Source organism: Aulonocara sp. 'chitande type north' Nkhata Bay, linkage group LG20 (genome assembly GCF_057382095.1).
Source record: "Aulonocara sp. 'chitande type north' Nkhata Bay isolate Kocher_YH1m ecotype deep benthic linkage group LG20, A_spYH_male_GT1.1, whole genome shotgun sequence".
NCBI lineage: Eukaryota > Metazoa > Chordata > Actinopteri > Cichliformes > Cichlidae > Aulonocara > Aulonocara sp. 'chitande type north' Nkhata Bay.
The window spans coordinates 27,362,144-27,376,468 of record NC_141363.1 but is presented as its reverse complement, the minus strand read 5'-3'; the positions used below and the strand labels follow the sequence as shown (position 1 = coordinate 27,376,468).

The 14,325-nt window shown below is 42.2% G+C and overlaps 1 protein-coding gene across 4 annotated transcripts in view; it reads right to left on the bottom strand.

Moving 5' to 3' along the window:
* Positions 1-14,325, bottom strand: part of vps13d (vacuolar protein sorting 13 homolog D) — a 72,562-nt gene that overhangs the window by 20,335 nt on the left and 37,902 nt on the right. For 3 of the 4 annotated variants that reach the window (XM_086278725.1, XM_086278726.1, XM_086278727.1), the window contains exons 34-58: positions 14,100-14,286; positions 13,467-13,541; positions 13,179-13,379; positions 12,728-12,817; positions 11,185-11,325; positions 10,960-11,085; positions 10,419-10,493; positions 8,833-8,935; positions 8,424-8,576; positions 7,909-8,044; positions 7,732-7,779; positions 7,127-7,277; positions 6,730-6,946; positions 6,395-6,645; positions 6,117-6,308; positions 5,897-6,023; positions 5,633-5,775; positions 5,136-5,266; positions 4,561-4,736; positions 2,581-2,704; positions 1,892-2,127; positions 1,706-1,808; positions 648-805; positions 421-529; positions 154-324 (exon numbers count right to left, since the gene is read on the bottom strand). In XM_086278725.1, the coding sequence (XP_086134851.1) occupies positions 154-324; positions 421-529; positions 648-805; positions 1,706-1,808; positions 1,892-2,127; positions 2,581-2,704; positions 4,561-4,736; positions 5,136-5,266; positions 5,633-5,775; positions 5,897-6,023; positions 6,117-6,308; positions 6,395-6,645; positions 6,730-6,946; positions 7,127-7,277; positions 7,732-7,779; positions 7,909-8,044; positions 8,424-8,576; positions 8,833-8,935; positions 10,419-10,493; positions 10,960-11,085; positions 11,185-11,325; positions 12,728-12,817; positions 13,179-13,379; positions 13,467-13,541; positions 14,100-14,286 (3,624 nt within the window). The remainder of the gene's footprint in view (positions 1-153; positions 325-420; positions 530-647; positions 806-1,705; positions 1,809-1,891; positions 2,128-2,580; positions 2,705-4,560; positions 4,737-5,135; positions 5,267-5,632; positions 5,776-5,896; positions 6,024-6,116; positions 6,309-6,394; positions 6,646-6,729; positions 6,947-7,126; positions 7,278-7,731; positions 7,780-7,908; positions 8,045-8,423; positions 8,577-8,832; positions 8,936-10,418; positions 10,494-10,959; positions 11,086-11,184; positions 11,326-12,727; positions 12,818-13,178; positions 13,380-13,466; positions 13,542-14,099; positions 14,287-14,325) is intronic. The other variant, XM_086278728.1, reaches the window with a different exon arrangement.

Here is a 14,325-nt window from a genome sequence, read left to right as displayed (position 1 = left end):
CGAACTGGCAACCTTCCGATTACAAGACGAACTGCAAACTCTATACACAGTATAAAGACTAAAGAGCCGCAGGTTGCCGACCCCTGGTCTAAACAATTCTTTACGAGCAGCTTTTTGTCATTTCTTTAGACTTTCCTGTTTTGGGTTTTTCACCTGTAAGACACGTGTGGGTCCATCTGGCAGCACCTGGACCGACAGAACCCCAGAACCCGGCCTCATCTTCTGGTTGATGAACTGCTGCTCAAGACTAGGCTCCAGAAGTCCAGAATCTGGTCCCAGAACCACCTCTGCTCCATCATACAGACCCGCAACCCCACCTTTCACCTGGAGAGTACCAGTCACCGAATAGTGTAAAACTGAAGAAAGTCATGAAAGGAAAAACACAAGCACAATAATAAGCTAAGCTGGTGGTGCACCTACCTGTACTACCAGTCGAGGCAGGCCACAGGTCAGCATGCCTGAGCTGAAGTACCATGTCTGGGTGGTGCTGCGTCGTGAGTCTGGCCTCCTCAGCATTAGTGGCTCAAAACTGGGAGAGGTAAAGAAATACCTCTTACACCCAGAGTTCATCTCAGCTTACGGTCTGGGGTCATTAAATTACTGAAAATTACTCCTGAGAGAGAATTCTTAAACTGCAGAGAACAAACCTGTTGTCACTAACAGCTGCAAGTCCAGCGATGTCCAGTACAAGAGAGGAGTCCAGTGGGCGTGGCTGAGCTGGTTTGCTCTGTGGTGGAGATGAACCTTCATGACAAAGCATGCCAGTCCCAGTCATCCTCCACAGCTGGGAACGCTTTCCTGGTTCCTGCACAATATTCCATGTAAACAGAATGATTAGAATTTTCTATAATTTTCCTCTCTCCTCTCTCTCTCACACACACACACACACACACACACACACACACACACACACACACACACACACACACACACACACACACACACACACACACACACACACACACACAGGAAAAGATAATGGCAACAGGTTTTCTGATCAGCCTGACACGTGCATAAAACTTGAGTTGATGGCAAGTTTTGCTGCTGGGTTGCTGCTTATTCACAGTAGTGGAGAGCTAGCCTGCACACAGATGAATGCGTTAACACAATTCCAGGTAGTATTTAAAGTGTGATATTAGCAATGTGACCATTTTTAAAAGAGGGCACCTATGACTGGAGATTCAAGCCATTGCACGGTTGTATAAGGACCGGTCAATCTAAGTCGCTACACTCACCAATAGACAAGTGCTAGTGACTGAAAGAATTAGATCTTGGATGTTAGATGAGCTTTCTCCAAAGGGTGGCTGGCCCTCGTTAAAGCCAGGGGGAGAAGCTTAGCAATTCGGGAGGGGTTCCAAGTAGAGCTGCTACATCTATTGATAGATTTAAATTTATCACAAGCAATGTGATGGAGGAGACTTGTACGTTTTTCTTGAGAGGCCATTAGTCTTATGTTGTGGGAATGTGGATCTACGTCATATTGTAGCTCTTGTCTTTTTCTATTGCATTCATTTTGAGACATTTTGAGTTTATATGGCTGCTAACCTGGCCAGGTCTCCCTTGAAAAAGAGATTTTATCTCAGTGAGACTTTAAGGTTAAATAAAGGTAATAACTAATAAATAAATCAATTACTATCTTAAATGACTTGTAAATCAGTGCATTCTGTTTTACATTTTACAATGTATAACCTAACAAATATACTACCTTCTTCCTCAGGATGACCCTCTGAGTCTTAGTGTCCACATCTAGAACCAGTTCAGCACAGCTCACCAAACACTTCTTCCCAACAAGTCGTCTCTCGACAATCCTGCAGATACAAAATTAACCTTTGAACTTTAAAAAAAAGGAAAACAAAGAAAATGATGTCCTTTTTAATTCCTTCAGCCATACTGTGAGAAAGTGTGCGTGGCTGCGATGTAGATGAAGTTCTCATAGTAGAGTTTGTTGTATTCTCGGAAGAAGTTCATGTCAGCTGTGACCTCAGAAGATCCAGCTCCCTTCACAGTGAGTATGAGGCATGGGGGCAATGTAGGCTCATCACATGCGTAGTCTAGCACTGCGCCTGGCTTCACCTCAGTGTGCAGCTGCATGTCAACTACACCATGCTGCCAGAATCGAATAGGCACCTGCAACAATTAAAACAAAGGAGTTTATTCTAACAATTTACCTCATGCTCCATTTGTCTTTCATTTTTACTGAAGACGTGTAACAGATAATAAAGCCAACCCAGACACTTTTGCATGTGAAGGACACAAAAAGATAAGAAATAACAAATAACCAGACCATAACTGCTATGGATCTCAAAAAAAGATTCTGAATTCCTCTCAGAACAACACCCCCCAAGTTGCAAATTAATAATAAGACCCTTTGTCTCTGGTATACTATCCATTACAGGAGGTAGAGCAGGTCGTTTAACACAAAGCACATCAAAGTATCCTTGGGCAAGTTACTGAACCCTTGGTTTACCTAATGTGTGAGAGTGTGCATGAACGTTAGACAAAAGCACTTGTTGTCCAGTGTTTTGAGTACAGGCGTTGTTTATCTGACTAACACAGTAGCACCTGACAGTTAGGACCAACCTCAGAGGTGTTGTCAATGCGGAAAGGAGGAGGCAGCTGGTCAGTGTCAGTAAAGGAGATCTGGTAGGTGGCTCCCTTGAGGGTGATCTCTGTCCGTAGGAAGAAACAATTCCCCAGTGTGTCCCTTTTTAAAATAAGATACAAATAAAATCAAATAAATACATAAAATATTGTGAAATGTGTTTCTGTTTGTCTGTCTGTAACACCTGCTCCCCAGTATCCTTCTCTGTCTCAATCACCCTCTCATGTCCTCCTTCACTACATTTGTGAATCATCTCTGAGGTTTCCTCCTGCCTGGCAGCTCCATCTTCAAACTCTTTGTCTTATGTATCCACCATCTCTCAGTTGCCCATGTGCAAACCATCTCTCTAACTTGCACTCAGCTCTACACACCACCCTTGTTCTTGAAAATTGATACCAGCGCATTTCTTTCAATTTCCAAGATTGTGTTAAACAATCTGAGTAAAACATCCACTGTCCTTTTTTCCGAGACATCTTCCTACCTGTGCAGGTATTTACACGAACCACTTTTCTACTCTTCATAGCCAAACTCACTTTTTCATTAAAAATCCTCTTCATTATTCACTAACTATTCCCCATCCCTCCTCCCGTAGATGTCTTTCTGAAAGTGCTGTAACTAAGTTTAAGAATATAATCCACCCACTGTTATCATCTTCAATGCCCTGTACCAACACAGAGCAGAGCAGCTACCTGAACACTACTCCAACAGAGGTGGATAGTAATTTTGCATCCTCACTACGTATGACTCTGGATACTGTAACTCCTCTGGAATATGGAGCCTCAAATCAGAAGTACCTGACTCCGTGGTATAATTCTCAAACACATAGCCTAAAGCAGATGACTCATAAGCTTGAGAGGAAATGGCGTGTCACAAATTTAGAAAATCATCATTTAGCCTGGAGAAATAGTGTGTTGCTTTATAAAAATAAATAAATAAACAAAATTAAATTTTAAAAAGCGTCCCCCCGTTAAGCTACAACATCTTTCTATTCTTCACTGATTGAAGAAAATAAGAACAACCCCAGGTTTCTCTTCAGCACTGTAGCCAGGCTGACAAAAAGTCAGAGCTCTGTTGAGCCAACCATCCCTTTAACGTTAACTAGTAATGACTTCATGAACTTCTTCACAAATAAAATGTTAACCATTAGAGAAAAAATTACTCATAATCATCTCACAGATGTAATATTATCTACAGCTACTTTTAGTACCATTGATATTAATTTAGACTCTTTTCTCCAATTGATCTTTCTGAGTTAGCATCAGTAATTACTTCCTCCAAACCATCAATGTGTCTTTTAGACCCCACAAAACTACTACTTCCTACAAAACTGCTAAAAGATGTCCTGCCATTAATTAACCATGGGTTCCTCAGTTTCAGCCAATGTGGCAACTTGTACATGGAAGAATGGAAAAACAGGGCTTTGTTATCCTACCCTGGTCATTGTCATTGTCTCAGGTATGTGGATGACACCTGGGTGAAAATCAGATCTCAAGATTTAAGAGATTTTATCCATAAAATATTCTCTCAGATTATTAGAGAAACAAAATTCATGAGAATTTTTTTTTACAGCCAGTAACAAGATTGCTTTCAATGCAACATTCGATACCCCTCATCAAGTGACAGATGGAGCTGTTTATCATGAATTTGTCTGCCATGACCTGACCTAATCAAGTCATAGCAGACACAGATGAGAGAGGGACATGGAAATCAAATAATCCAGACTACACATATGCATAGCAATTCCACAGTAGTATATCATTCCAGCTTTTGAATTTTTTGTTTAGAGGCCACGCTACACATAAATAGAAATGGCACATTCTTTAAATAACTGCATGTGAATTTCATCAAGCTGGCTGCTGAGTGGGGAAACGTGCTCCTAGAGGGACTTTGGCATCACGGAAAGACAACATGGACATTTGCTAAAAGATTAATGTGTCTTCATACAGTAGGTAGCTCACCTCATATTTACATGAAAAGACTTGGGTTTGTTAACCTCAAAACCTCCTGACCATGTGCAATTGGGGATGTCCATGAAGCGCACACATAGCAGTTGGTCATAATCATTTCGTGGCCAGTGAAAGACAACGCTGGAGCCTGGCAGGGTGGAGATGTAACCATCCGGGTTGGCCGTACCCTAGGACACACATGAATATTTGTTGTTATGGGAATACTGGTTCCCTGGAATCACTTTATTACTTTATTTATCTTTAATTATTTACTTAGTTACCAACCAGCAAAGCAAAAAGAAGCACTGTTTTAGTCTTTGGGCCTGAAAAGTAAAAGTCCAGAGTGACAGGGATGTCAAGGCTGAACCTGGTTGGTTTGTTTGTTTGGTTTGTTTATGTAGGGACAGGATATGGACAGTTTTTTTTTCCTGTTTGCGTATCGTATCTTTGCAGGTCAGAGTAAAGAAGTAGACAGGGAATGATAGAGAGGAGTATGAAACAAAGATCACTCTAAGCTGCCACTACTCTAAAACACCTGTGCAAAATAAATAAAAAATAAAATAAGTATTATCCAGAGTTTCTTTCACCTTTCCTCTTGCAAATTCTCTCTGAGCAAAGGCCAGTTTGTGTGTAGATCGGTTGTCCAGCAGGTAGCGTGGGGCAAAGGTTACGATGTGTGTGTCTCTATAGCGTCCTTTTCCTTTGCGCACACTGATACCTGTGTTAGTGAGACAGGGAACAGTTAATGAACTGACATTATATTTTGGGGTAGTGAGAAGAGAGTGCTGTAACAGGCGACATTTAGGAACAGGAGAAAGATCCTTGTTGCACAGAACTATAGAATCAGGGCAAAAGGCCACTATTTACAAGGCACAAAATAACTCAAAACTGATCAAAAAAATGAGGGAGAATACTAAGAAAATAATTAGAGAAAAAATATTAACTCATCTAAAATGTAACCATGAATTTGTTGCATCAGTACTGACAGCAAATCATCCAGAGAGGTCACGAACACACTATGATAAAATCTGCCGGACATCATTCAATCATTCAGCTCACACCGATTGTGAATAGACCAACTTGCCTATGTTGTAAATGAGGCCAGGCCTGTTTCCATGTTGGATCACTTTGACTGCTCTGACTCCACTTCCTCCATCCAGGGAGAAGCCTTGACACCAGCCAGGAATTCCATCTGGATGGATCCCTTTACCAATCCGCATTGTACACCTGGGATCATTATAGATGGGGAAATAAATAGAAAGTAAGGATGAAGGAATCAAATTCTATACCTGCTGGGTAGAACTTGAGGCTTACTGTGGAATCCCTGTTGTTTATGGCACACACTTACATGGCAGGCTGTTCCTTGTCGGTGTAGCAGAAGAGTAACGGGCTGAGGCTACGGGCCAGCTCGTGCTCCTCAAACTGGCCTGCTGCATCAGTCTTGGTATTGTCCTGACGGAAAATTAATGGCAGACCTGAGGGATAAAACCGGCTTTAGAGAACAGAAGCTTCCGGGAAAATGTTTGCTTTTAATAATCAGAGTAACTATTGCGTTCAGAAAACATTACCAGTCTTGTTGATAAGCCAGTAGGGGGCAGAAATCAAGATTTTTAATGCTCCTTGTGCTCGTAAAATGATGCGAATGGTGAGACAAAGAAGACGTTTGTTGGTGTCATACAGCCGCATGCGCACTACATAGTTCTGAGTTCCCGGAGGAATCAGCAGCTCTTTACACACAGGGAAGTTCTCCAGCAGGACTCCTAAAGAACGATGCACATCATCAACATGGAGACTGAGAATACAAGTTTATGACATAAACACCAGCTGATGTTTGGCTAATGCTCACCCAGCTCCATGTTCTGTGAGGTGTCAGCAGCATGGAGCACAGCCTCTTTTCCCGGCTTCAATGAGCCTTTAATGGACATTCCTTTAATGTAGTAGCTGATGTCACAGGGCAGCAAATTGGCCAGCACCATGGTAGGCAGAAGGTAGATCGTGTGCCCTGGCTGTCGATAGATTTGCTTTGTACTGCCAGAAACGTATTTGTTGGCAGGCTGCTGGTCTGGGTAGTTCTCCTTTTTTATGACCACGCAAAACCTGCAAGACAGGAAGAAACATTAAGAATGGTATTGAGCGCAGGCGAGACAAGAAGAAAGAGCAAAAACATCTGACCAGATCTACCTGAAGTTGAGCTTGAGGCTGTCATCAAAGTCTGCTGACTGACACTCCCTCTTACTGCTGCTGATCTCTCCAGGCCGCTCCACCGTGGTCCAGTGGATAGGAACCTTACAGAAGAACAAGCCCAGGCCTTTAGGCCGAGACTGCAGCCGCCAGGAGGTCAAGTGGAGGGGGACTGCCAAGGCCTGGCCAGGCAGGATTGGAGGCAACACTACTGGTTCTGTCAAAACACACACGCACACACAAATAGAAGGATTTGACAGAAGACAAGAAAATAACATAGAATAACCCAAACTACATACAATAAAACATAATTAAAAATAGGATAAATCAGTGGTTGATTGGATAGTTGATAAAATAAATGACCCTACAGTAGATGGGAAATTGAGCAGCGTCTTACTGTCAGGCGCGGAGGGGCTATCCAGTCTGACCTCCATAGGAACATCCAGTTGGTTCTTGACCATGAGGGCAGAGCGGACTGTGACCACCTTCCTGGCACTGCCCTCCATTGTGATGGAGAAGACCACTCTCACAGGAGGCAGGGCAGAGAACTGAGGAGCCATTAAGTATGAGGTGTATTATTAGCAACAGTCACGTCAAAGTCGTCCATCTCTTCACACTCAGAGTCTCTTAACTTCTGAGAACAGCTTAGAACCTTTGTAATTACTTTGACAAATGCAGCGAAGTTTGTCTTCAGCTTCTTTGTCCTTTTAACTCCAATGAACTTCATTTTTTTTTATTTGTAGTATTAGATCATAATCAACAATATACAAGGTACATTAAACTAGATAATCCTTTGTCATGTATTATACTGGGCTGCTATTTGTTGCCAGTCATTTGAAAACTGTGAAAAACCTGACTAGACTAAAGACTGACAGAGCTGTTCACAGTCTGATTTCCTGCTGCGTAACAAGCATTACGCTGTTACTGTAGCTTTAGAGTCTCTTCAAAATGCTTGCCTTCTCTGCTGTTCACTAATCTGGAAACAAGATGTGGCATACTTACGTAAACGTGTGGGTGGATAATGTTGGTCCTGCTGATAGGGCTGCCGACCTGTGGGAAAGTAAAGGAGCAAAAAATATTTAAGATGAGAAAAAAAGGAACAACAAAAAAACATCCAACCCTAGAAGGCAGAAAACCTTAGCATTACTAATATGAATTCTGTTTTTGAGTTGCGCTCACAGTGTTGGAAGAGCTGCTCCTGTCTGGAGCTGCATAACGAAAGAAAATGCCCACTTTGTCCACAGACACCGGCTTCACTTGCTCCCATCCACATACACGAACCAGCAGCTGGTGCAGTTTCAGCTCATGAGTGTGTCTGTATTGAAAAAGGCAGTGATACACAGTAAGGGTGCGTAGCTCTATAGAGATGAACCATCTAAAAATATGAGCTGCATCGTGTTGGAGCTCATTTACCTCAACCAAATTGCTATTCACCCTGTTAATGTACTGATAATTTTCTTTTGATTAAAAAGGCAAATGTGAAATGCTTTACACTAACCAAATATCATTCAGATTCTTCTTGCATATCATCATTTGAGCAAAGTAGACAGCTTCTTAACAACATCTTAATTTCAGACAGCTGCTTATTAATAGCACAGTTAAGCTGCTGTGTTATCACAAGTAATCAAACCGGGAGGAATAAAGATTAAGACAGTCAACAGAGTCACTGGATGCAACGTGAAGCCGAGCAGTACCGATGACGGAGTTTCTCATGGGCTTCAAACTCAAAGGGAATCTCCTCCCCAGGCAGCACCTCTCTCCACTGGCTCACATTGTGGCTGTCATCAGATCCTGAACTGTGGACATCAGAAATGGAGTCTGCACTACTGCTGTGGGAGAGTGCTACCCTGTGGGAAACATGTAAAGAGCTTCAGGTACTTGTCTATTCTTTGTGGCTGAGGCAATTCTTTGCTGTGTAAATTCATGCTTCATTAGATACAAATTAAACCCAAACGGAGAAAGTTGTGGTGTTAGCAAACTGATGCACTCAGCATTAACAGAACTGTCAGAGTACAGTCAGTGTTCACTTGTTGGCAGTTCATTTCTATGAAACATGGTGTTTCTGCAGATTGTATGCATTAAGATCGTTATGGTTACACCTACCTGGTGGGTGTTGTAGTCATAGTGGCAAACCACATAGTACATCCAGTATGGTTGCGTAGAGCATAGGGGACAAAGGGCTGCCTCTTCTTAGACAACTTGACATCTGACAGAAACAGAATTAAAAACAGAGTTTGTGTATATACATATACACAGACAGATAGAAAGATAGATATTCAGATGGGTTACTGGAACAAGAAGGTCTAAGTGGATGACGGATGAGAATAGGGAGCAGAAAGGATAACAATAAAATTAAATATATATAAATAAAACACATAGAACTAATAATGGTTCATCCTAATACCAACTGCAGTATTATTTTGAATCCCTCAGTAATGTTTGTAGCGCTGCTGAGCAGATAGAGCTAGACTTAAATGGGTTTATTTTTTGGTTAAGAACTCTAAATGCAGACATTTAGACACATTTTTTCCATTCCAAGTCATTTCTATTTTTTTGTATGCATGTTGTTTGTATGGTTGAGTACTATAACAGTATTAACAATTAATGATCAACGGCCAAAAGGAGTGATGTGTGCAAGCAAGAGAGTTTTACATCCAGAACAGGTTTTAGCAGTTCATCCACAACCAGAGACTGAAATGCACCAAGTATTGCATTTCACTTGGTATCAAAAAACTTAACAATACTCACTTAGAAGCTGGAAACATCACATTTTTTATTTAAAAGCTTTAGGTAACAGACATGAGGAGAAATGAGAGTGAGAGAGAATGAACAGATGGAGCGGCTCTGCTGTAAGTCGGCTTCTTGGTTATTCTTGTCTGTAGTTTGGCATTTTTAATACTGATATCAGACATAATTTATAGAGTACGATCATTTTGGTGCTAGTCAGAATCTGACTGAGCCTAGTATAATAAGGGAACACACAACAAACTGTGATGCAGTGATAAGAAGATTCAAACCCATCGGCCAGCTTTGCAAAATTTGCATGTTCTATGTTGTTTGGTTACGACAGCTTTTCCCCACAGTCCAAAGACACTGTGTTGGGTTAACTGGTGACTCTGAATTGCCTGCAGCTGCGAATGTGATTCTGCCTGTCAGTGTTAGCTCTGTAATAGACCGGGGACCTGTCCAAGGTGCACCCTGCCTCTTGCCCTATGACTGGGATAGGCTCAAGTAGTTAAGAAAACGAATGGACAGATCAATGGATGAAGTGAGGCTATCCAACAGAAGTCATTTTGTTCTCACTTCTAAACAACTTGTGGCAATTTTGAGCAAAAACAGTTTGGGTTTAGTAGCTAAAATAGATTCCCAGCACGAAGCAGGTGCCAGTGAAATCATGGCGATGCTGACATCAGGTCAGCTACAATTCAGCTTCACAGGTTTAGTACAAGTACTAACGCGAATTACAAGTACTGAAATAAAGAGACTACTCAGAAGAACAAAAGGTCTGCAGAGCTTAGGAAAAAGCTGGCTTTGTGTACCAGTGGAAACACATGGGGTATGTGGTTCCTAAAAGAGACAGGCATGCAAAACAAGAACCTCACCAGCACTCCAATAGTTAAAAAAAAATCCCTAACTGTAGTACTGATGCTACTGAGGAAGCTGAGTGGGTGGCTTAATCTGAACTGTACCTCTGGAATGAATCTGCTGCTCGAGGCAAGTCAAGCTGGCTGTGCTCCTAGTTCTAAGGTGAGCAAGAGGCGCACCTGATAGTAGAGACAGATAGTTGAAACAGAGACACATGCAGAGGGAACACACAAGAGGGTTAGTGTTATCCTTCAAACAAGAACACCAGCAATGCACTGAAAATCATCTCTCGACCAACACCCAGCTTCTAAACTAGGATAACAGGCGGGCTTCTGTTTTCTTACCCTGGCAACAATCTTACATAGTACTGTCTGAGCTGACAATACAAATAAAAACGGTTCAAAGAACACAATGTAACTGTTCATTCAGCTTTACAAAGTTACAAGACTGGAGATGTCATGCAGCTTGTCGTGCAGTGTTAGCATTGTACTGATAATGACACCTGAGTGCTGATGACACCTGAAACGGCCACTTTACCATTCAGGTGATTTTCAGGCGATTTCAGGTTTTTGGATTTTCTCTTTTACGCATTAAAAAAAAAAAGCTCTAGAGTCCATTAGGTGTTACCGATTTGCTGTAACTTACTTTGCCCAAAGCTGGGTGGATCAACTGAAGAGCCTATCCAGGGCATAGGGGGCGACGTCTGGGGGGGCTGGTCCTCCTCATTACAGTAGTCAGCTATCCAGGAGCTCTTGGTGGTGGTGTATTGTTCTGAAAAGGCCAGACATACACATGAGCCACAGGTCTGCCATGTGGGACAATTTTAACAATGTAACTGGAAACACTGTGTGAAAGTCCCTCCTTACTTACCCAGCAGGACAGACGTGATGTTGATGTCCAGTCTCTGCTTGGCTCGAATCCCCATCTTAAGACGTGGAGGATGGAGACGACCGGCGGCCTGCTGCTGCCACGAAAGGATGCAGGGCCAGGGCTCAATAAAGGGCTCCCAGCCTGGCACGCAGACAGAGATCAACTTAGCAAAACACTGTGCAGTATGCAGTATCATGGTAGTATTAATTTCTTATTATTTTTTAGAGCTAAATACTGCCTGAACTGAAGCTCCTATTTCTGCTTATCTAGCATTATGTCAAAGTTTATAGCAACTCTTGGCTCTCTATATTCTTCTGTTATACCTTTCTACTATAAGGTTGGACTGTCTGTGGAAGTCGCTTCTCTCATCTCGGGAACAATGTTAAAGTCAAGCCCTTGCTCCTCGATAAATGGATGATTGGGTGAATGAATGTTTTTCTCTCATTTACACAATATAATTCACAAATCCTGGTTTTGCATTCAGAGCATTCTGTTGTCAGTAACGTGCCCATTTTAAAGAGCTGCTTAAAACAAGCAGCCAGAAGGAATCTGAGTTTCTCAGATCAGAGAGGAGGATGAGCTTTGATGGTTGTAGCTCTATACCTTTAGAACTCCACCCTAATGGACTCTTGGGTCCTCCACTAGGCCTCAGTCCCCCCCTGTGAGCAAAGTGTGCAGTGACAAGAGAAGAGGCCTGGCCTGCCTACAGGGGCTGCACTTGACATGACTCACTTTGTTGATCGTGGTGCACATGATTCTGTTATACAAACCTGCTGACAACATGAAAATGAAGAGCCGTTGTTTTTCTAATGGCTGTAAAATAAGTAAACACGAGTTTCACACTAGGGCTGCCACGATTAGTCGACTAGTCACGATTATGTCGATTATCAAAATCGTCGACGACTGATTTAATAGTCGACGCGTCGTTTGAAGCTTTGTAAGGTCACAAAAGACGCAGGAATAAGTAGTGGGATTTAAGAGCGTAATAACGGACTGAAACAGAAGATGGCAGCACTGCATGTACAAGGATGCCAGCTGCCGTTAAACCCCGAAGAAGAAGAAGCAGCTCTGTCCCAGAATTCATAACGCAGCCCAGCTCAGTTTCCAACAATGGTGGCAGCTAGTTAGTTTTAATATTACTCTTATTATACTTTCTGGGTCACAAAATAAACGTTTAACATATTTTCAGGCGAGAATGTAACTGTATAAACCTCAAGTATCTGTTCAGTTTATCAAGACACCACATATTTTCAAAAGCGCTCCGACGTTTTCGGAGACGTCTGTTACCCACTAGCTTGATAGCTAGCTGGCGGCAAGGCTCTGTCTGAGATTGAGAGATAGATTCAGGTCACCTTGTTCTGAACTCTGTTGTGAAACATCCTAATACATTTTACAATGCCATTAAAACTCTTGTCAAACTCTGAAAATAACAGTCTACTGAGACACTACTTTTGATTAATCTGCATAAACATAAAAACACAGATGTAGGAAACAAAGAATGTTCACCATATTGTGTAAACATGCAGTAAGTAAATCCTATTACCCGACAGCTCTCTGTTGTAGTAGTCTCCAGACAGAGTGAAGCTAGCGTTGCCTTCATGGATGGAACCAATGCGCTGCAGCACGTAAAGTCCTTTAATGACAAAGACTCTGAGATCAGGCTGAGAAACAGGTGGATGCTGTTCATTGGATTTAGTGAAGGTGCTTACCTGTTTCATCTTATGCTTAAGGTCTAAAATTTCTAATACTAAAGTATTTTCTTCAATAACATAAAAGAAGCGCTTTCAATTTTGTTGTCCAACATTATTTGGAACACAAGCAGCCCATGTTAGTGGGCACGAGAACAGTAACTTCTAAGTGAATCTAATAAATGGCTTTGCTCAGCAGCAGTTGCTGAGGTAAGATTAAAATGTGCCACTTGAGCTTAAACTACTGGATGCTGACTAATCAATTTTAAATGTCTTTGGTAACAACCATTATTTAGAGAGACTTACTGGAAAAGGTTAGTTCTGCCAGCGGAATGTCACAGTCCAGGCAGTCATCGATGAAACAGATGCAGATGCTATCAGCCTTCACCTCCACTCCTGACAAAGGAGCCGAGTGGCTGCTGGTCCCAGAGCTAGCCCTGGCTCGATGATGACCTGCTATATTCTCAGCATTCTCCAGCAACCATGTTGCAGCTTGATCCAGCTGACCTGATGGACAAATAATTGGATTTTTAGGAAGGTTTGCACAGATTGTTAAGCATTTCATCTACTTCCAGTTTTAATAGTCTCACTCACCTTTACAGTGGATCAGGGCTGTTTTGCAGTCCTCCTTCCTGAAACCAAGGTCTTCTAAGTGGGTTAGCTGACCCTCTGAGGGAAACATATTTTAGAGGAATAACAGCATATAATCAGTAATCAGTGCAACTAAAAATACAATCTAAAAAGTCAGGAATGAGGTAATAATGTAAAAAATTATGTGTATACATGCACACTGATCCAAGGAGCTTGAAAAGAAAAGCGTGTGGATTTCTTTAAGTTTCCTTGAATACGTTTCACCTCTCATCAGAGAAGTTTCTTCAGTTCTAATAGCAACTGGTGGAGAGTTCCAGTCTTAACGCCCACTCACATCCTGGGCCATTTGACCTCAGGAAATCACATGATAGGGTGGGGCTAGGTTTCACAGTGGGTTCACCCAAAACCTTGGCTGATTGTGACCCACACAAGTTTTCTCACCTTGGCTTAGTGTGATTAAGCAGAGGATCAATAGGGGCTCCTTGACCCTCTTGGGGGACACTCCCATAGGGCTTAAAATCTGGGACTCTCCTCCATTTGACCTTAGAACTGATGAAGCTTGTCAGATGAAATGTCTTCAAGAAACTTAAATGCATTATGTTGATCTATGAAGACTTAAAAATCTGTACAGCATACCTATAAGGGACTCAGTCTTCTGCCTGAAGATGTCTTTGGGTGCAGGGCTGGCTCCTTTGGTGGGGGGAGCAGTGGTGTCAGAGACATGAGGCAGTGGGGCACTGGCAGTAGGGAGAGACTTGGTGATGGCCAAGAAGAGCTGTATGTCGTTGTAGGACAGACGGATGTCTAGAGCTGGAAACTGAATCTGCCAGAAAATCAGATCCAAAGCTAACTTGGTAATCCA